The sequence below is a fragment of the Harpegnathos saltator genome, unplaced genomic scaffold (genome assembly GCF_003227715.2).
Source record: "Harpegnathos saltator strain DR-91 unplaced genomic scaffold, Hsal_v8.6 scaffold156, whole genome shotgun sequence".
Classification (NCBI taxonomy): domain Eukaryota; kingdom Metazoa; phylum Arthropoda; class Insecta; order Hymenoptera; family Formicidae; genus Harpegnathos; species Harpegnathos saltator.
In genome coordinates, this window is record NW_020229935.1 from 796,859 (window position 1) to 819,847 (window position 22,989).

The 22,989-nt window shown below is 37.1% G+C and overlaps 2 protein-coding genes across 11 annotated transcripts in view; both read right to left on the reverse strand.

The window, feature by feature from the left end:
• Positions 1-8,749: 8,749 nt before the first annotated feature.
• Positions 8,750-22,989, reverse strand: part of Mctp (multiple C2 domain and transmembrane region protein) — an 85,858-nt gene continuing 71,618 nt past the window's right edge. For 6 of the 10 annotated variants that reach the window (XM_025296718.1, XM_025296721.1, XM_025296717.1 and 3 more), the window contains 2 exons: positions 10,300-10,625; positions 8,750-9,416 (listed from right to left, as the gene is read on the reverse strand). In XM_025296718.1, the coding sequence (XP_025152503.1) occupies positions 9,308-9,416; positions 10,300-10,625 (435 nt within the window). In that variant the 3' untranslated portion in view covers positions 8,750-9,307. Of the gene's footprint in view, positions 9,417-10,006; positions 10,198-10,299; positions 10,626-20,183; positions 20,281-22,989 lie in introns of those variants that run through there. The other 4 variants (XM_025296723.1, XM_025296722.1, XM_025296726.1 and 1 more) reach the window with 4 other exon arrangements.
• On the reverse strand, positions 21,292-22,932 carry LOC112588120 (histone-lysine N-methyltransferase SETMAR-like). The gene is made up of 2 exons (XM_025296728.1): positions 22,242-22,932; positions 21,292-22,161 (listed from the first exon to the last, which is right to left on the reverse strand). The coding sequence occupies exon 2, from the start codon at positions 21,883-21,885 to the stop codon at positions 21,325-21,327; it is 561 nt and encodes a 186-aa protein (XP_025152513.1). The 5' UTR covers positions 21,886-22,161; positions 22,242-22,932; the 3' UTR covers positions 21,292-21,324.

The following is a 22,989-nucleotide window of genomic DNA, read 5'->3' on the forward strand; positions in this document are numbered from 1 at the left end:
TACATCTTTTACGTGCTATAACTCACAACTTAATCGACAAATCACAAAACCGTTAAAGAATTTTTTTAGTACGGAATATCACTTTTCCAACGAGTATAAATATTAACCTATGCGATTAATATATCACGTGATATATACCACTAAAGCCATCTAGAGGAAAAATAATGGATTTCTTTTTCCCCAACCTAATATTATAAAAATGGGCAAAAGCAAGGTTTAAGTTCAGTTAAATCTAATCAGTGGCTTTACCTATTTTTATAATATTTCCATTTTTAATATATAATGGGCTCATAGATTTTTTTAATAAGGCAAACGATTTCAAGAAAAAATTTAATAAAATATAAATTAATAAAAAAAAACATTAAAATATTTATCGAAGATAAGTCTCTTAAACTTTATTTTTACCTTCTAATATTTTAAAATCGAATATTTCGGAAACTGTAATACAAACGATTCCCTATAGACATATTAGAAAAGGTTATTCAAAATTTTACCTTTTATAGCATATTTTAAAATGAGAGATATTGGTGAGGTATTATCTTTTACGCATATTTACTTTAAATTAAATTATAGAGGAATTATATAAAAATATATATGCTCATTTGCGAGAATTTAATAAAAACGAAATCTTCTTTCATGAAAAACGTCCTGAGTTACGTACGGTTAAATTCTTCCACTCGTTTTACAAGAAGAGAGTGGTGTTTATCGATCTTATAATGTTTGGTCATTCGGGCTCTCTCGATGGAGATCCGAATCAGACCGACTAATGTTGACCTCGACTTTTACCCTCGTACAAGGTCTAGGACACCGCTTGTGCTACCGTTGTTTTCGTTCGACGACAGAATAGAAATCAATCATCGGATTATAGATTTCAGATTCAAAAACGTTTCTATATAAATTATAATCAAATGAAAAAGCATTAGCTTGAACTTAAGATAGAAAACTTATTTTATTTAGCAGTTATCTTTTTATTTTTTATCTTGAGTAGAAGAATATACTCAGACTTATCGTTAATCATATTCAAACGATGAATAAGTTATTGGATTATTATGCAGTAGGGACATCATGATTTTTTTATAAAAACTATTGTAAATTTTAGGGAAATGAAGATCATTTAAAATCGTCTTTCTGAAGAGCGGTACTCTAATAATTTCGTGTGATGATCTTTGGAACAAAGACGGAATGTTATATTCAATACGCGTAAAATTCGGCAAACTGTCTCTTGAAAGAAACGAGGAAGATTCTCCTGCAAAAAAGGGGAAGGTGAGTAGGAGCAATGTATTGGCTTGTTCGGAAAGTAATTTCGGTTTTTTGCATGAAAATGAAAGACGATATTTTTAATAGAAAGAAAAGTTTTATTCTGTTAACTATTTACCATTTTGTTCCAACACCTTTTGCCATTTTGAGACAATAACATGATTCTACGCTCGTAGAACTTTTGATCCTTATTGGCAAAAAACTGAATTAAGTAGTTTTTGACATTTTCATTTGAATCGAAATTTTTACCATCCAAAGAATTTTGCAGTGACCGAAACAAGTGATAATTGGATGTTGCCAGATATGGTGGATGCAGTAGCAAATCCCATCCAAGCGCTAACAGTTTCTGGCGAGTGATTAAACTTGTGTGAGGTCTGGCGTTGTTATGATGAAACAGAACATTTTTTCTGTTCGCCAATTCTGGTCTCTTCTACTTGATGGAATCACTCAATTTGTCCAATTGATGACAATACACATTCGAATCAATCGTTTGGTTATTTGATAGTAGGTCAGAAAAGCCATTTCTTTTCAATCCTTTCTAATCCCACCAAACGGAGAGCGTCACTATTTTTTGATGGATATTAGCTTTCGATATGCTTTGAGCTAGTTCATTATGTCTGCTCCATGATCCTTTGCGTTTAATATTATTGTACATAATCCATCTTTTATCTCCAGTTATGAATCGCTTTAGAAATGGATCGTTTTCCTCATGTTTTAACAGCAAATCGCAAATGGTATTGCGACGAATCAAATCTCTTTCTTTGAGAACATGTGGAACTCAAATATCGAGTTTTGAAACGTAACCAAGTTGTTTCAAATGCTTATGCACGATCGAATTCGATAAATTCAATCTCTCAGCAATTTCTTGTGTTGTTAAATGACGATATGTGTCCAATATTGCCTTTATTTGGTCTTCATCAGCCTCAAATGGCCTTCCAGAACGTAGTGCATCTTTGAAATCGAAATCCCTAGAACGAAATTTCAAAAACCAATTTCGACACTGACGTTCAGTCAATACATTCTCTCCATATACGGCATACCATTTTTTTCTTGTTTGCGGTGTATTTTGCCTTTATAATAATAATAAAAGAGGTAATAAAAAAGCAAAATATGACAAAAATGCTTACGTTATTTTTCCAGTTTTGACGCGATGCCAAACAAAAACAACTTGACAGATTCCAAAACAACTTTTTTTTTAATAAGGCTTGAAATATGCATTATTAAAATGTAAAATGATTTTCTGGTTTAGAATGAGGTTAACTGCTTAAAAAGGCAAATAACTCCATCTATTTGAAAAAACTGAAATTACTTTTCGAATAATCTAATAGTACATGATCTTGAAATTTCTGTATATATACGCCTTTCCTTTCGTATTCAAAATGCTTGTGTAAATAATTATTTATTTTGAGACAATTGTCTCAAATACGTATTAAGTGGTTTGGAAGATAAACAATTATCTTGCCAATTTCTGAGACTTTGTCAATCGCCATAGTGAAAGTATAAATGCTCACTTTATGTACACGTATTGCTGTCATTAACCGAGTAACACCGCATTCCAAAACAGATCGCCAAAAGGATATCATGGCTCAATGCATTCCAATAAAAGCTTCTCAATTTTGTTTTAGTTGACGGGCGTAGTTTGACGGGTGGAACTTTCACCGTTCGAGGTGGCATTTTTTGACGGCACGTGTACCTTTCTCGCCTTTCTTTTTCTCTTTTCCACGTCGTCTATGGAAAGTAAGCCGCGTTTGACACATTGGGGCCGCAAAAAGGATATATACCGAGGCAGAACCGCGAACTACGCAAGCGCCTGTCCAAGGATAACGCGGCGTTTCCTACTTGTGTAATCCCGGACTGGCGGGAAAAAATCCGAGTACGTTACAACAGATGTAACACGTGCGTACGGGATGCAATTTAAGCACGCTTAACGAGTTATTAATAGAAGCCTCTTTGTGGCACAGAGCACAAGTTCAAATTGTATACAAGAGCTATACGAGAGAACTTTCTTTGCATAAGACAGAAAAGAGGGATTAATTGTTTCATCGTCACACAGAAGTCAGCCACAGAAGCCATCGCGCGTACGCGCGATAAATTACTTGCCGACTTTTTTTTATATCTATGTAAGCTGTAATCAAACGGCAATGGATTATGGCGCAAGAGCGGATTATAGACCACGGATTTCTCGATCCAACAGGTTCGTGCGACCTCACTCGTTGTTTCCTTATTTATAGTATCTGTCGAGTTTCCGAGAAAGAGAAAAGTCAAATGTAAGAAAAAACAAATAACAGAGATGTAAAAATGGAAATAGCAAGGAGAAGATAAATAATAAGAATAATATAATTATATGACTATGATGATATTATGAACTGATATAACGAATTAATACGTGTCGATATGCTATGCTGATAACACATCAACATATATCAGTACTAATGATATAATGATACATCGATAATACGATTATGACGGGAGTATGATGATAAATAATAAAAATAAGAAAAATCATAAGAATAGGAATGATAAGATGAACGCTATAAAGTGTGATAAGGAAATATGAAGAAGAATAAATAACGGGGCTGAAAAGGAGAGAGGCTGGGAATAAAGGAGGCTGAAACAAACAAGAAAGCTATCTGCTTGGATATTAAAAGCATTATTTATTTTTCAAGTTTATTCCTTTTCACGTTATAATATAATATAAATATAATAACGATTCTTATCACGCTTTGTCGTAAGTACATCTCGTCTCGGAACATCGAGAACGACGAGATTTCGCGTGGGTATCGCCGAAACAAGCTCGATCGAGATCAGCATCCGTGTTTTCTCGCGCGCTATGCTTTTTCCGGGTTCGCGCTAAATTCCAAACACGTGGCGAGCGCACGGATCTTCAGCGAGCCTCGATCGATCAGTTCCGGATCACTCAAGCACAATCCTTCGCCCCCTGGCTTCCCTCAAAAGATCGACAATCGACGATCAATCGAATCACATTTGCGTTCTCTATTGATATATATAAATTCTTTAAGTTTCTCTCTCTCTCTCTTTCTCTCTCTCTCTCTCTCTCTCTCTCTCTCTCTCTCTCTTTCGTTCATCAGATTGAGAAGTAGACAAACGTATGCGGAGCGCGTCTCGACTGAATGATCTAAACGATCTAAATACGGCCGGGTGATTCCGGTGGTAGTTTTCGGAAAAAGGCGGACGTAGCCTTCATAAGTGTCCGCGATTACTCGTTAATTTTCCCCTTAACGGCTAAACACACGGATGAAGATTCAAATAACACACGAAGAAACTTGGAGCATGCAAACACGAACGTGCGAGTATGTGCGTGGATGCCTTACATGTATGTCTGCATGTATTGTGTGCTGTCTGTGTCTGTGTGTGTGTGTGTGTGTAAAGCTAAATAAAATAATTAGTTCGAATAGAATATACACGGATAAAACGGAAGTGAGAAGCTTACTCGCGAAAATACACTGGTTGCATCTATTGTCGATTGTTCATCGCGGATATCGATATACTCGCACAAGTCGCGCGTAGCGGGTACATAACATCGTCCTAAAGCAGATCCGAAAGCCCTAGTAACGCAGAAAGTCGGGAAGAAGAAGAGAGTAGGTGGAGAACGGTTATGAGGATTGCGAATGTCGTCTAAAAAGTACGCTAAATAATAAGTTCGTTGACTAGATAATGCGAAGCATTCGTTACGATGCGTGTGTAGTGTGTGTACTCTGCTCTCAGCTCGTCCCTTAGGCCTTTTACAATGAAAGAAATAACGCGGTGTATGCGCTCAGAGTGTCCTATAACCACCGAATACCATGTCAACAATACGCTTTTTACAGAAGAGTCCTCTATCTTCACGAAAATGACCTCTTTGCAAGATACTACACAATTTTGTCGTATTTCTCGCCGCTGAGCCTAGAGTTTGTTTCTAGAAAGCACATTGTCCTCTCCGATTTCTATTTCACAATTTTTTTTGCAAATTTTTTGCAAATTAACTATTAGGGAGCTACAACTAAGTCGATAATTACGATAGTTTCGGAACATCCTGCATATATGTATGTAGTTTGTGTGCGTTTACATGTTTATGTAGATATGCCCCGAGTAGTGCTCCATAACGGGACAGGATTCCTCAGTGTCGTGCCGGAAAGATCATCGAGGCGCGTATTATATCATAGAATAGGAATGGAAAAATCCGAGGTGAGTGGCTGGTAAAAGACTCGAAAAAGACGAAGTGCGCAACGTGGCATGCAACGAGTACAATATATAATAATTAAAAAAGCGAAAAATGGATCAGCGTTTCTCTGTTGCTATCTTCCTCCTACTCTCTCCCTCTCTCTCTCTCTCTCTCACGCGCGCACGCGTACGCGCACGCACACATCACACACTCGCGGCACAAAATCTGTAAAATCGCGGCTAGGAATTAATATTTATATATATATGCTTTTTGTTATCTTCGGGTTGAATGCATTTGCACAACGAAATTGCGACCGCATCTGCGCTGCGATCACCGCAGTTAAAATTAACTTCACGGAAAAATTCCGCCTCGTACTCATATGCATTTCATACATTAACACATTAGATGTTATCACGAGCATATGGTCACGCTAAATGGTCGTACGTTCCACTCTAGAAAATTTTTGAACTCTTCGGCTTCGAACGATGATAATCGAGTAATTCTCAGTGTGCTCGAAGCGCTGAAATGTGTATTCCGAACATTTATCGCAATTCCTTATCGTACGCCTTTTATTTTGGGAAGAATTATTTAAGATACGAAAGAAGAATTTCTTTATCGTTGATAAAGAAAGATTTCTTTATCAATGAATTTAGCGGTCATATAAAAAGTAAAATAAAGTACGTAACTACAGTCAGTGGCAAAACAGTTGTAAAATTTTTTTCATGAGTTTCGTGAGATATATATATCTAATACATTTTTTTTTTCATAATTCTCAGAAGGTAAATTTTGCTGTTGGATATCGGATGCATTTCGGAGTTGATTGTAAGCAACAATGCTGCGAGTCTTCACGCCACTGATTGTACTGACTGTACCATACAACTAACGACCAACATTTTCAATTGTGCCGTGTATCTGAGACAGCTTGATAGATCTTTTCAGTCATTTGACAACCGGGTGATGTAAAGTTAAATTAATATAAAGAAAGGAGCGTGAATATATGTACGCGTGCACACGCATACTGAACAGAAAATGTCACGACACTCGGGTCGATTACACAACCGCATTGAGAAGGCAATGATAGAATCACCGTTGGTATAACACCAGCGGTGTCCGTCGAACTCGTTCCACACGCGAAGTTAAGAAAGTTAGTTTATTGCCGTACAGAGTGACTCTAAAATGCCCAACCATAGTTTGCCTCCTATATTCATTTCATCAACATTCTATTGATCATACTTATAAAAAAAATCCAGGTAAATATATATACAGTGCTTTGAAGTTATTTGCATTGAAAGTTGTACATTGGCGGAAAAATTTAATGAGATATGAGCGAGCAAGTGAATGTTGTTCGACGTCGTACGATACAATGGCTTATAATATAATATGAAACAACCATAGTGAAATAACAATACAATGTAAAACCTTAAACGGTAATTGTAAAAGGCAAAGTATTTGTAATCGACATTATATTTATATATTGTTCTCCCCTATTACGGTACAATTTATGAAAAACGTCGGTAATTGGTCAGTAGTTGGACACTTTCGGGACACTCCGTACTTTTTCGATATTATTTAATCGCAGAACGAAGCGCGAAATGTCGTTGTGTAAAAATGCATGCGTTGCGATCTGGACGATTTCCAGTCGAAAAGGCAACCTTTCTTATCTCTTATTCCTCTTTCTCTTTTCATCGCAGCGCAATCTATTTTCCCGACGGCAACAATGACGTAAAAATACTTATACAAAATAATTGCACGTTTCTTTTGCCGCGATCAACACGTAAAACTGTGCGTTGGAACGAAGACTTTAAATAATGTCAAACTCTTCAAAAAAGGAACAATCGCTTGCGATACATGTTGTGTATATACCACCTTGTATAACCGCATGCGCGAATATATTGAATTGACGCAAAAGTTCCACCGCATATTCCTTATCAATGCAAAATAGCTGCTTGGCATCCTCGCGAAAATACCGCTTATTATGGAAAAATTATAAAAAGGAAATTAGTATTAAAAGATAATCATATCGTTGATTATTGTTATCGTTGCGTTTGAACACGAAGACAAAGCGGACAAAAGTGGAAGTTTTTTTTCAACTTAATAAAAATTCTTTTCCTTTTCTACAAATTTTCGGACCTTTGTTTTTACACAGATTGGCCTTTAAATCGTCAATTATTTCATCTGAAATGTATCGGACATTACTGCATATTACATTATGATCTCATAAATCAACTTCTATAATTATTTTGAAAAAATAATTTTGGCAGAAACTTCACGAGCAGTATTTCAGTATCTACAAGCGAAGCACGGTGGAACATTGGAATTAACTTAAAATTCAAATCTAATGTAATTTCGCAAAATCCAATCGCGCATCATTTTCCACGGCATCCCTGGAGCTCGATTGTATCCCAGAAAATATCTAACTTGCTGTTAAACCTTTCTGTTTCAATAATATTTAACAACTCGCTAACAACACCGATGGACGAAACGACCGATAACCGTTCTCCTAGGAGAAGCGTCATCGCATTTTTTTAAATTCCTATCTCCGTTACTATCAGAGTTTATTAACTAATATAATCTATAAGAACACACGTTCTTTGCCGTCTTTGATATGCTCGAAACGCAGTACTCTTTTTTAACACGAGATACTTTCAAAATTAATCAACTCTTTTCTCTCTCTCTCTCTCTTTCTCTCTCTCTCTTGCAGGATTAGACTATCTTAAAAAAGCAATTAAATTTCGTGTCTAACTCGTACAACTAAAGAAGAAGTAGCAGCCTCTTGTGCGAATCGAATATCATTAAATTCGGAAAAAAACTGACAATCTTTTTTTAAAATGTCATTTTCTCCTCTATAGGAAGAGATATTTCTAGAAGTAATGGGTATTATAGAACATTATAGAGAAATATTAAAGTTTCTAACAGTAGAGAATAGTAAAAATTTCTGAGACAAATATAAAGAATCACATGGAAAAGTTGTGTGAAAAAATTCATGATATTTTAATAATTGTAGTATTTAAATTATTCTCAAAAATCTTTGTTTATTTGTCACTTTTCTACTCGCAGTAAAACTTTTTTTATTTTCGTAATTTTACACTATATACTATTGCTTTCATTACTCAATTTTCTTAGCACCTGTATGCTCTTGATATTCTTGAATTTGTAATTCTTTAAAATATATTTGTATCCTTGAACTGTTAGATTTACATTTTTAACGTTCCCGCTATGAAAACTAGGTATTACGGTTCTCACAGAAATACGAATAATGTATAAAAAATGATTAGAGATTTGATAATGATTAAAGACAGGGTGAAGGGATTGAAAAATTGTGCAAACTTCTTCACTGATTGTACTTTTATACATATCGTTAGTAGCACAGCAATTCGGAGCAATTAGAGATGTATGAAATGTTCATTATTGTACATTTACGACGGAATAATTCAATATTCGATATATAATTTTTCATTCGATGCATACTTCTTCTATCTAATCAAGACACGAATGTCATCGTTTTTCAGACATTTTTGCGACACGTTCCATTTCATATACTTCAATTCTATCGCGATTAAAAAATTATCTTATTTTTATTGACGAATCCGCCTGCATTTTTCTTGCAGCATTTCGGACATTTTGTCAATCAATAATATATTTTTTTCATATCGTTTCTTCTCTCGAGAAGGAAACTTTACTTAACTTCGTTAATGTCCAATATTAGATTCAAAATTTTCACGATGCATTGGGAGAGGGGGAGGGATATGAAATGAAATATATTCAGTCTATGTCGATCACATCCGCATTCTCCACTGATCCTTTTCGCTGACGGAGCTTCCGACGCAGGACTGTTTTAAGGAAACTGTACGACCGTGGACCCGCGACTTCCGGCCGCGGGAGATTCTGCTACGCTACTTTGTGCCTTTTTCTTTGCTCTCTCCGCGTTGTGTTCGTGCCAGGACTTCCTGAGGTACCGCCTTTCTCGCAATCTGCCGTCGGCACGGGCTTCAGTTCTCTGGAAAAGGATAAAGGTTAAAAAAAGGAACCTTTTGTGCTTTTTCACAAAATCAAGAAATGCGAGGATCGACTACGATGTCGACTACGTTGTGAAGATGGTACGAAGCAGTTTCTCCAGATTGATGTGAAAGCTCACAGCTGCTTTATCGAAGATACGAAATACTTCTCCTGTGTTAGTGGATTCAATAAATTGTATATGAATATATGTGGAACCTAGGAAGCAAAGGAAAAGCATAAGAGCAAAGTCAGTTTCTTCTTTTTTCAGAAAATATTGGTGCAGACTTATTTCGTGCATATTTTGGCACCACGTCTCGCGAATGTTGTAATACCGACCGATTAAACAATTATTTCCTTCTCACTAACAAATATATCTCATTCATTTTCATCCTTATTTCAAAATGTAGGAAGTTTAATCGACAACTTTCTGTTTGATCTTTTCTCAGGAATTTTCTCAGTCGATTTATTCTAGATTTCTATGACTTATAAAGAGTTTGTTAATTATTAATTATTACAGTTATTTGAAATTATTATTATTAACTTATTATTAATAAATTAATGTTAATAAATTATTATTAACAATTATAGTTATTTGAAAAATGATCATTTTTGCTTTGTACTCTATGTTAGTTTCCCAGATACGTAGATATCGGTGTATGAAATCACATGTTTCACAGATGAGAAGCACTCCTTAATATGATAAAATAAAAACTACAGTTTTTATTTTGCCTGAAGCATGCTACACTCGAGTCTCCCGCAACATTCGTGCGGATATTTTACATCTATAAGCGAAAGAATTCAATTAATTCTGTTAAAGATAGAGACACGTGACACATTCACACACGCGTATGGAACATACTGATTATTGTATATTGATCACTTACCTATAATTAAGCAGCTCCTCGTCGTCAGGCACTCTAGATATAAGATCGAGGAGCTCGTTGTTGGGCACGGAATGAGGCCTGAGGATTTTCCTAGAGAACTTATTGACGCCCCAGGCGAGGATTAAATATCGGACAGGAATGAAATAGAGCACAACCGCGCCGATGATCGCCAGGATCATCGCTAGGTAACTTAAATATGGAATCGTGAAGTTGAAGAGATTCTTCACCTTCTCGCACAGACTGGCTATGTAGCCGATTGAATTTTGAACGGTCTGCGTAACCTCTTGAATCGCTTGCAAACGCTCCTTCAAGCTTTTCTTCTCCTCCTAAAAAATTGTCAGTCAGTTATTTTATTTTAGTGCAGCTTACTTTTAGGCTTTTATTTTAATAGATACAGACGGAAGAGATCGACTGAACGATACAAAGATCGAAAGAATTTTTTGTGAGGCCAGTTTAGACGATTTATAATTTTCAATGAAATCAGCAAATCTCAATTTTTCGAAGAATTACCATCCTTTGATCGGCTATAACGCAATTTATGCAATGTGTTGCATTCGTTTAGGAAATGTTAATACATGTTCGTTTTGGCCACGTATACGTAAGATACTTGTACGTAAGACGCATGTTTCATGCCACGTGTATGTAAGATACTCTTATAATTATTATAAGTCACGTTACTTGACAAATAAAAAATGCGATTTATAATACAACATCATAAGGCATCAGTGACCACGCGTAGACAACAATCACAAATTAATCCAACATAGAGTGTATTGATAGCCGTTACTTCAAAATCGTCTCATTTGAATAATTTAAATTTGAATTTTAAGTTAAATATGACTTTTCTCGATTAAATCGCATTTACAAATATGCGATTTTAGGTTATCGTACGATTTAATAGAAAAACTCAAATATAACTTTCAATTAAGAAAAAATGACCCCAAAAATAGGCAAAAAATCGCCTGTTTTCTAGACCTTGAATTTGAAGCCAAATTATATGTTAAGTGAAAGTTTATGATGAAATATTACTCCTAGAAAAATTTCAAGTTGAGTCCCCTTCTCAAGATTAAGAAATGGGGAGTCAGGGTGGGGTAAAAGGAGGGTTGAAAAACAGGTTTCAGCAGACTTAAGTAGAAAGTATATCCATTTCAAGTCGGAGATAAAGATATAGTAGACTTTTCAAACTTTAGCACATTTATATGTACGTGTATAATGTATATAGGGTGTACGATTTATCTGAAGACATTGAAATATCTCGAGAACTATGCATTGGATAAAAAAAAGTGGTTAATGAAAGTTGTTAGTCTCGAAGGGGGACATCCAATGATACCAAACTCGACCTTCCACCCCACCCCCTGGAGGTGGGGGTTGGGGGCAACTTTGAAATCTTAAACGGAAACCCCCTTTTTTTATTGCAGATACGGATTCTACGCCACAAAATACGTAAATTTTGTCCGAAACTCTTTTTTTGATTCGTGATAGATGGCGCTGTAATCGCAAAAAATTATATTTTTCGCAATTCTCCAGAAATTGGATTGAGAAATAAAAAATACCTGTTCAATATTTTTAAAGAACATAATAAAAGTTATTCCCCCCTCCTCTCGAGGTAGAGTGGGTGGTAACGTTCAAATCTCAAATGGGAACCCGAATCGAAGAGGGAACTGCTCGACGCGCCACTGTGGGTGTATGGCGAACTACGGCTTATTATAAAAAATTGTTTCAATGAAAAAAATTGTTTCAATAAAAATTTCACGTACAATCTAATTCTGCAATGAAAAATGTGGATCCCCATTTGAGATTTGAACGTTACCACTCACCCTACCCCGAGAGGATGGGGGGGAATAACTTTTATTATGTTCTTTAAAAATATTGAACAGGTATTTTTTATTTCTCAATCCAATGATCATTTCTGGAGAATTGCGGAAAATATAATTTTTTGCGATTACAGCGCCATCTATCACGAATCAAAAAAAAAGTTTCGGACAAAATTTACGTATTTTGTGGCGTAGAATCCGTATCTGCAATAAAAAAAGGGGGTTTCTGTTTAAGATTTCAAAGTTGCCCCCAACCTCCACCCCCAGGGGGTGGGGTGGAAGGTCGAGTTTGGTATCATTGGATGTCCCCCTTCGAGACTAACAACTTGCATTAACCACTTTTTTTTATCCAATGCATAGTTCTCGAGATATTTCAATGTCTTCAGATAAATCGTGCACCCTGTATATGAAAAAAGTATAGTTTCATAATATATATCTATATATACATGTGTATATACATATCATATGATAGATAGAGAAAAAAGTACAGTTTCATAATATATATCTATATATACAGGGTGCACGATTTATCTGAAGACATTGAAATATCTCGAGAACTATGCATTGGATAAAAAAAAGTGGTCAATGAAAGTTGTTAGTCTCGAAGGGGGACATCCAATGATACCAAACTCGACCTCCCACCCCACCCCCTGGAGGTGGGGGTTGGGGGCAACTTTGAAATCTTAAATGGAAACCCCCATTTTTTATTGCAGATACGGATTCTACGCCACAAAATACGTAAATTTTGTCCGAAACTTTTGTTTTAATTCGTGATAGATGGCGCTGTAATCGCAAAAAATTATATTTTCCGCAATTCTCCAGAAATGATCATTGGATTGAGAAATAAAAAATATCTGTTCAATATTTTTAAAGAACATAATAAAAGTTATTCCCCCCCCCCATTCTCTCGGGATAGGGTGGGTGATAACGTTCAAATCTCAAATGGGGACCCACATTTTTCATTGCAGAATTAGATTGTACGTGAAATTTTTATTGAAACAATTTTTTTCATTCGTGATAGATAGCGTTGAATTTTTCCGAGAAACTACTTTTAGCGTTACACAGGAACAACGACGAGGACGTAGTAGTTTTATGTTCCCTTCGGGTGCTTTTTTAATGTGAGTCCCCTTGCCTCTCACTGTTCAATTAATTATAGAGTAAGTGTTCGAAATTTTTACCTTCAACTTCAATACACTTATTGATCCTTTTTTCAAATGACTGTACACAGGATAAAAGCATATCTGCGGGAGTTTCAGCGCAAGCGTTTCTTATGCGTTCTACCATGTTTTCACGAGTTGTTGGCACTTGTTGATTTAAAAATATTGAACAGGTATTTTTTATTTCTCATTCCAATGATCATTTCTGGAGAATTGCGGAAAATATAATTTTTTGCGATTACAGCGCCATCTATCACGAATCAAAAAAAAAGTTTCGGATAAAATTTACGTATTTTGTGGCGTAGAATCCGTATCTGCAATAAAAAATGGAGGTTTCCATTTAAGATTTCAAAGTTGCCCCTAACCCCCACCCCCAGGGGGTGGGGTAGGAGGTCGAGTTTGGTATCATTGGATGTCCCCCTTCGAGACTAATAACTTTCATTAACCACTTTCTTTTATCCAATGCATAGTTCTCGAGATATTTCAATGTCTTCAGATAAATCGTGCACCCTGCATGTGTATATACATAGGTAGTGTACCCTTTAATAAAATATCCACCGCAATAACTCTTCAGGAAAGCATTTTTCAAAAAAATGTTCCAGATAAAAGTTGTAAGGTTCAAGAAGAGGCATCAGATGGTGACCTTGAACTTGACCTTGAGGTTGATTTTCATTTTGAAAATTAATATTTCAAAGTGAAAATCAACCTCAAGGTCAAGTTCAAGGTTACCGTCTGATGTCTGTCTTTGAACCTCACAACTTTTATCTAAAATACTTTTTTGAAAAATGCTTTCCTAAAAAGTTATTGCGGTGAATATTTTATTATAGAATAACCTACTTATGTATACAGGATCCGAAATTCCCGCATTCGGAATACAGAACACGATACTTTATGCTAAAACAAACAACTTTTTCCTTTAGCAAAATTGTGTCCGACAAGTAGTTTTTGCAGGAGAGCATGTTAAATTTAACGAATAAACGCTCTTGTCTATGTAGCGCTCAGGGCCGGCGCGCGCATTTCACTCGCGTGTACCTAGTCCGTGATTAGTAATCATAAGTAGTGTCTTTCAAGACGCTCATACGGTTCTGTTGTGATTAGTTTACACCATTTTAAGACGGTGCTTGAGACAATTTTAAATAATAAAAATCAATTATGAACAATACTGGGATTTGACCTGCTTTCGTATTTATATTGCTTAAATAATGAAAAGTTAATAAAATCAGTACTGCCTTTATTTCTTACGTAATAAATGAATAAAATATTGTCTGATTGCACAATATTATCTGAAAATAAAGACAAATGTAAATAGTAATATTTTGCGAGTAATATTTAGTAATGTTTTGCGAGCTGAGAGCGTTTTATTATTCCAAATATTGCATAATTACGTGATAATTAAATAGTATCATTAAACTTAAAGAATAATTTACTGATCAAGCATATACATAGGAGTATACATATTTGTAACAGTGATTAAAAGTAAAATATTTGTATTAACGTCTTTTAAGAGCTCTCTTTTTATTTTTTTATAATAGAAAATACAAAGAACTTATTTAAAATTCAAATTGTGTGTGATATACTCATGTCTACATCACGGTCTACATATACTTATTATTGCTTATGCACGTTAGCCTTTCAATACGTACTTTCCTTACATGTTTCGAATATTACGAGGAATATTGCTATAGCCTCAATGATTTATTTTCTTAACCAACTTGACCATTGAGGCTATAGCAATATTCCTCGCAATAATCAAAACATGTAAGGAAAGTATGTATTGAAAGACTAACGTGCATAAGCAATAATTAATAAATGTAGACCGTGACGTGAGTATATCACACAATTTGAATTTTAAATAAGTTCTTCGTATTTTCTATTATAAAAAATAAAAGGAGAGCTCTTAAAAGACGTTAATTCAAATATTTTACTTTTAATCCCTGTTACAAATATGTATATTCCTATGTATGGTATATGCTTGATCAGTAAATTATTCTTTAAGTTTAATGATACTATTACGTAATTATCATGTAATTGTGCAATACTTGAAATAATAGAACGCTCACAGTTCGCAAAACATATTATTATTTACATTTGTCTTTATTTTCAGATAATATTGTGCAATCAGACAATATTTTATTCATTTATTACGTAAGAAATAAAGGCAGTACTTATTTTATTAACTTTTCATTATTTAAGCAATATAATGTGACGTGGCAGCTGCGGGGGCGCCCGTCACTAGTGTGCGAAAACACTCGATCACGACGCGGGGGGGGAGGGCGACAATCATCGCGCGGTCAAAGGGGAGTTCGAGACGACTTCCCGAAAAAGCCTAATGACTTGAGCGGAATCAATTAAAGTTAGGAGCGTGCAGGTGAGACGATCTCGCGTCCCACAGTTTTGTGCCCCTGGATCTTTCGAGCCGACCATCAGGACAGGAGGAGCAGGGAGGATGAGGAGGACTTCGCTCACGGCCAGGCACATGCACCTCAGGTGATTGCTCTCTATTCTCTTTTCCTATTAACGAATTATGTGTCGTCCCGAAAGGAATTACCGCTGCCGTATTTGTTGTCAGGCAGGCTACAATAACAACACGGAAGGAGCACGAACACGACTCGTGGCCCGCTCGTCTGAGGAAGATAACAGCGAGACAGCCGAGGAAGCAAAGAGAGAGAGAGAGAGAGGGAGAGAGAGAGAGGGAGAGGGAGAGGGAGAGAGAGAGAGGGAGAGGGAGAGGGAGAGGGAGAGGGAGAGGGAGAGGGAGAGGGAGAGGGAGAGAGAGAGAGAGAGAGAGAGAGAGAGAAAGAGGGAGAGAGAGAGAGGGAGAGAGAGAGAGAGAGAGAGAGAGAGAGAGAGAGAGAGAGAGAGAGAGAGAGAGAGAGAGAGAGAGAGAGCGAGAGAGAGAGAGAGAGCGAGATAGAGCATCCGTTCCGCGGATCGACAACAAAGATCCGCGAAAGGATTGCCGTCCGGTCGGAAAAGGCGAGGAACGGGGAGAGAGGAACTCCTCCCGAAACAGCGTGAAAAAGAAGGGACAGAAAGAAAAGATTCAGATTCATTTTTCCCCTCGAAAGAAAAAGATTGATTTTTTGGTGTTCCGCTCTAGAGAGAGAAAAGAGTTCTCGTTCCGCTCGCGATAGAATTCGTGTGTTCCGATCGCTATCGACAAAACAGCGAGGTGCATCGTGCAGTGCCGTGCATTGCCGGACCGAGCGAAGAGAGGGAAGAGGAAGGACGACAGCCGACCTCGCGACAGGATCGACCCGCCCGACGACCGTTCAGGATCACGCCGCCGGGAGGTTCCCGAATCTGTAAGACCGTCCACCAGCTATCATTTTCGGTGTTCCGTGTACGGGTCGCGTCCGACAAATAATTGTGTTGCGCCGAGCAGTCTCGATCTCGCGGAAAAGAACAACGGAAACGTGTACCGTCCCGCGGAGTTTCGGAGCGTGCCGATTCCCGAAACAATAAACTTGTGATTCCGATAATAAGAACGCCGCTCTTTATTTGCTGCACGCCTTCCCAATTTCCGGCCTAACCCATCCCGTCTATCGACTGTAAATTTCACGGAGCTACCGGTCTCGTCGGAATCTCGCGTCGCGGCTACCTTGGTGGCAATTAGCGTTGGTGAGTGGTGCGGCTATCCGCACCTGGCGCCCAACATATTTGTGTGAGAGACCGTGACGCGTGGACCGGCAGAAATTTGCCAGCGCTAAGAAATCACGTCGCAATAAATACGAAAGCAGGTCAAATCCCGGTATTGTTCATAATTGATTCTTATTATTTAAAATTGTCTCAAGCACAGCCTTAAAATGTCGTAAACTAATCACAACAGAACCGTATGAGCGTCTTAAAAGACATTACTTATGATTACTAATCACGGACTAGGTACACGCGAGTGAGGCATGCGCGCCGGCTCTGAACGCTACATACAGCGCTTGTAGACAAAAGCGCTTACTCGTTAAATTTAACACGCTCTCCTGCAAAAACTACTTGTCGGACGCAATTTTGCTAAAGGAAAAAGTTGTTTGTTTTAGCATAAAGTATCATGTCCTATACTCCGAATGCGGGAATTTCGGATCACCCTGTATACTACTGTGATCAAAAAATATCCGAACTTTATTTTTTAAAAATCGTGGATAAACTGTAAATCAAATACGTTTACTTTCTTAAATTGGTACATATGTCCTCCACATTTCGTGAAAAAATCATGGCGTTCCTTCAAGTCATTTAAAAGTGGCAGTTGTTTATGTCAGTGAAGATAGTTGTGCATGGCGATTTTTACGATGTCGAAAAATATGGAGCAAAGAATTTGTTCGAAATTTTGTGTTGAAAATGAAATTTCGTTCACAAACGCATTCAAAATGTTGCAGAAAGCTTGTGACGATGATAGTGGACTTTTCAAACTTTAGCACACTTGTATGTACAGATACACGTGTATAATGTATACATGAAAAAAGTATAGTTTCATAATATATATCTATATATACATGTATATATACATAGGTAGGGAAAAAAATATAGTTTCATAATATATAATGATTGTTTATCGAAAACAAGTACGTTTGAGTAGTTTAAGAAGTTTCAAGAAGGACGAGAATCCGTTGAAGACATCTCTGTGAAGTTAGCACGACGTTTTAATAAAAAAAAAAACAATATAGTTCCAGTAGAACTTTTCATAGTTCTATAGTTCCTGATAAAAAGAAAAGAAAGTTCCGCATTTTTAATACCAAAAAATCGAAATTGATAAAATGTGCTAACTTCCGTTCCAGCACGACACAGTTCCCTCTAAAGTCTCAGAAGGCTTTATGTAATAGGCGTTCTGACGAGAGTTCCCGTTAGTTCTAGTCTAGATACATAGTAATTCCGAATTTCAGTACCAAATTGCATCAAATAACAACATAACATTTTTGAAGCATTGTCGTGCCAGCACGGCACTCTACGAAAATGCATCATGCCGACGATTTCCGTCACGTTTGACGACTGTTCTAGTTTGTTCTACTCGAGTTCTATCCATTTCAATCGGTTTCAGGGAGTGTTGCGACGTGCAAGTATTTTTTTATGAATTTTTGAAATTTAGCGCCAACACGACACTTTATGAAAATGCATCGTGTCGACGACTTCCGGCACATTTGACGACTGTTCTAGTTTGTTCTATTCGAGTTCTATCCATTTCAATCGGTTTCAGAGAGTATTCCGACGTGCAAGTATTTTTTTATGAATTTTGTAATTTAGCCCCAGCACGACACTCTATGAAAATGCATCGTGCCGACGACTTCCGTCACGTTTGACGACTGTTCTAGTTTGTTCTACTCGAGTTCTATCCATTTCAACCGGTTTCAGCGAATGTTCCGATCCAATCTACTCAAACGTGTCAAACGTGCCGGAAGTCGTCGGCACGACGCATTTTCATAGAGTGTCGTGCTGGCGATAAATTTCAAAATTCATAAAAAAATACTTGCACGTCGCAACACTCCCTGAAACCGATTGAAATGGATAGAACTCGAGTAGAACAAACTAGAACAGTCGTCAAACGTGCCGGAAATCGTCGGCACGATGCATTTTCGTAGAGTGCCGTGCTGGCACGACAATGCTTCAAAGATGTTATGTTGGTTTTTGATGCAATTTGGTACTGAAATTCGGAATTACTATGTATCTAGACTAGAACTAACGGAAACTCTCGTCAAAACGCCTATTACATAAAGCCTTCTGAGACTTTAGAGGGAACTGTGTCGTGCTGGAACGGAAGTTAGCACATTTTATCAATTTCGATTTTTTGGTATTACAAATGTGGAACTTTTTTTCTTTTGATCAGGAACTATAGAACTATGAAAAGTGCTACTGGAACTAGTAATGTTTTTTTTTTTTTATTGAAACGTCGTGCTAACTTCACAGACACGTTGAAGACGACCCACGCTCTGGAAGATCATCAACGGATGACGCTCACATTGAGAAAGTGAAAGAATTGCTCCAAAATCGTCGATTGACTATGCGAGAGATAGCAGATGAAGTTGGAATATCATTTGAATCATGCTAGCACACAATCCGTAAGAAACGACCGGAATTGTGAGAAAACAACTAGGATTTTGTATCACGACAACGCACCATTGCATACCTTGACCTCGACACTTGTGCGTGAATTTCTGATAAAAACTCAACGAATGTCGCTCCACAAGCACCGTATTCACCAAACATAGCCCCTTGCAACTTTTTCCTATTCCTTTTATTGAAAAGACTACTTCGCAGTTCCTTTGTGTTCGTACCCTAACGTCATAGTCACGCCCGCGACTCATTGTCAGATTACAGCCGAGAAAGAATCAGCTTAACTCGCATCGCTGAGCGAGAATGAGAGCGAGAAAGAGAGAAAGATATTCTTGCTCGTGTCGCCGAGCGTACACCAGAGCGAGAAAGTGGGAATGATATTCTCTCTCTCGCTCGGTGCGCCGACGGTTGCCGTGCGCATGGCCCACACAGATAGACCGAGCCGGCTGTATGTACGTGCATGGTGGGGGAAATTCGCTGGCAAGCCAGTCACCGATTTCCCATCACTGCTTTGCGGACAGCGTTTCGAATTGATTGAGAACATCAAAGAAAAATCGCTGCGTAAATTGAAGATCATACCGTCTGCCGCGTATGAGCGATGTTTCCAGGACTGGATCAAACGCTGTGCATATGTGCGTTGCAAGCAATGGGGACTACTTTGAAAGAGATTATAAGAATTTTGATGATTGAATTGTAATTTTGATTTTTAAAAATAAAGTTCGGATACTTTCTAATCACAGTAGTACACATGTATATATAGATATATATTATGAAACTGTACTTTTTTCATGTGTATATTATACACGTATATCTATACATATGTACAAATATACAAATGTACAAATGTGCTAAAGTTTAGAAAGTCCACTATATCTTTACCTCCAACTCGAAAAGGATACACCTTCTACTTTAGTCTGCTGTCACTCGTTCTTCAACTCTTCTTTTGTCCCACTTTGACCCTCCATTTTTCGAAACTGAGAAATAGACTCAACTTAAAATTTTTCTAAAAGTAATATTTCATCATAAACTTTTATTTAGCATACAATTTGGTTCGAAATTCAAGATTTAGAAAACAGGCGATTTTTGGGACCGTTCTGCATATCTTAACTGAGATTAGTTTCTTCGAGTCACTATTAGAAGGTTGAATTAATTCTAGTCCCTAGCAATAGATAACTTTATTAACAAATTAATAGTTAGTACGAATGTTGAAATCTGGCAACAATGAAAGATTTGACATTTCTCTATGACATATGACAGTTTGCGCGCTATTGTTACTGATAGTTTCCTTGTTTATACGAGTCTAAAATGGGTCATACAAAATTGCATTTTCAACATTTATTACTTTTTTGTTCGATTTGAAAAAGTTGGCAACTGACGCTCATGAAATGCTTGTTACAACTTATGGTGATAAAGCTCCATCATATTCTAATTATAAATTTTGGTTTCAACGATATAAAAGTAGTGATTTCGATTTGAGTGAAAAGGAACATACTGGTCAACGAAAAAAATTCAAAGATTCTGAATTGCAAGCATTATTGAATGAAAACACCGCTCAAATGGAAAAACAATTAGCTGAACAACTCAATCGATAATCAACTCGATAATATCGATCATATCGATAATATCGATAAATCAACAATTTCTAAATGCCTACACGCCATTGAAAAAATTCAAAAGGAAGGCAAATGGATTCCACATGAACTAAGTGAAAGTACATTGCAAATCGTTTGAATGTAGCCATGTCTTTGCTTGCCAGAGAGAAAAAGAGTTTTTTTATGGCGAATTGTAGCTGAAGATGAAAAGTGGATTTATTTTGATAATCCAAAGTGAAAAAAATCACGGGTTGATTCAGGACAACCATCAACATCGATACCTAAACGGAACATTCACGGTCCAAAGCAATGCTCTGTATTTGGTGGGACATGGAAGATGTGGTGTATTATGAGCTTCTACGAGGGTTGCCTTTTATATTTCGGGAATAGAGAACAAAAAAAGGAAATTAATCATCGTACATGGGTTTATTGTTTTTCAAAATATTCTCCATGAAGATCAATACACTTTTGCATGCGCTTGAACCAATTTTCGAAGCACTTTTTCCACTCCGATTGAGGTACCTCCAAAACATGCATTTTGAACGCATCAACCGCTTCTTCAGGCGTCGAAAAATGTTGACCTCGTAATTTATTTTTGATTTGCGGGAATAAAAAGAAGTCATTGGGTGCCAAATCAGGGCTGTATGGCGGATAACCCATCAATTCGACTTTTTCAGTTCTCAAAAAGTCTCTTGTTTGAGCCGATGTGTGAGAGCTCGCATTGTCCTGGTGAAGAATGATGCGTCTTCGACGGTTGGTTTCCCTTATTTTTCCGAAGATTTCTGACAAACAAATGGTTGTGTACCATTCAGAATTGACCGTCCGACATTGTACTAATGGTACAGTTGCCACATATCCGGTTTTTCCGAAAAAAACAGGCGACCATTTGCTTCGAAGTGCTTCGTGCGCGAACAACTTTTGTTGGATTTGGCTCATCTTGAAAGACCCATACAGTCGACTGCTGTTTACTTTCGGGCTCATACGCATAGATCCATGATTCGTCACCTCTTACGATATCATAGACGTGTTTTGAAGCACCGCAATCGTATTTCTTGAGCATTTCTTTCGACCAATCGACACGAGCCTTTTGTTAAGCGATTGTTAAATTATATGGGATTCAACGCGAACAAATTTTTTTGACAGCCAAATGTTCATGCAATATTGAATGTATGCTGGTCCCACTAATGCCCAAGGATGCCTCAATCTCACGATAAGTCACATGACGATCTTGCAATATCAGTTCACGCACAGCATCAATGTTTTCTGGAACAACAACCGATTTTGGACGACTTTCACGAAATTCATCACTAAGCGAACTACGGCCACAATTGAATTCCGTATACCATCGATATATAGTGATTTTTGATGGTGCTTCATCGCCAAAAGTCGAATTAAGTTCATCGATGCACTGTTGTTGAGATAATCCACGTCGAAAGTTATAAAAAATAATCGCACGGAAATGTCCACGACTTAATTCCATTTCTTGGCCGACATCAATTTTTCATGTCACTGTAAACAACACAAATGGCGCATGGACATCAAAACGTTCTAAGTAAGTATACTGACAAAAAGTCGAACTTTACGTTAGGGACGTCGGTTGTCAGATGGCAGCACCTGGATCGTCCATTCCCGAAATATAAAAGGCAACCCTCGTAAAACCGAATGAAACAGTTACGGGGGAGCGATACCAGCAATAATTGAATAAATTGAATGATGAATTAATGTAAAAAAGGTTAACGATAGCCAGCAATAGACGAAAAATGATTCCTTTGCGCGATAATGCTTGTCCACATGTTACTTCAATCGTTAAATAAACATTGTTAGAGCTCAAATGGGAAATCCGTCCGCACCCAGTGTACTCTCCAGACTTAGCACTATCTGATTACCATCTATTCTGATCGATGCAACATGCTTTGGCAAATACACACTTCAATAACTATGAGTATATGCAAAAATGAGTGTCTGATTGGATTGCTTTGAAAGACAAATCGTTTTATTGTCGTGGAATCGGTATATTATCAGAAAAATGGAAAAAAGTCTCAGCTAACGATAGAAAATATTTCAATTGATGTAAATTTAACCATTTCTTTA

Bases quoted from the DNA above. Each gene is read 5' to 3' on its own strand.
- LOC112588120 (XM_025296728.1), bottom strand. From the start codon at position 21,885: ATGCGTATGAGCCCGAAAGTAAACAGCAGTCGACTGTATGGGTCTTTC.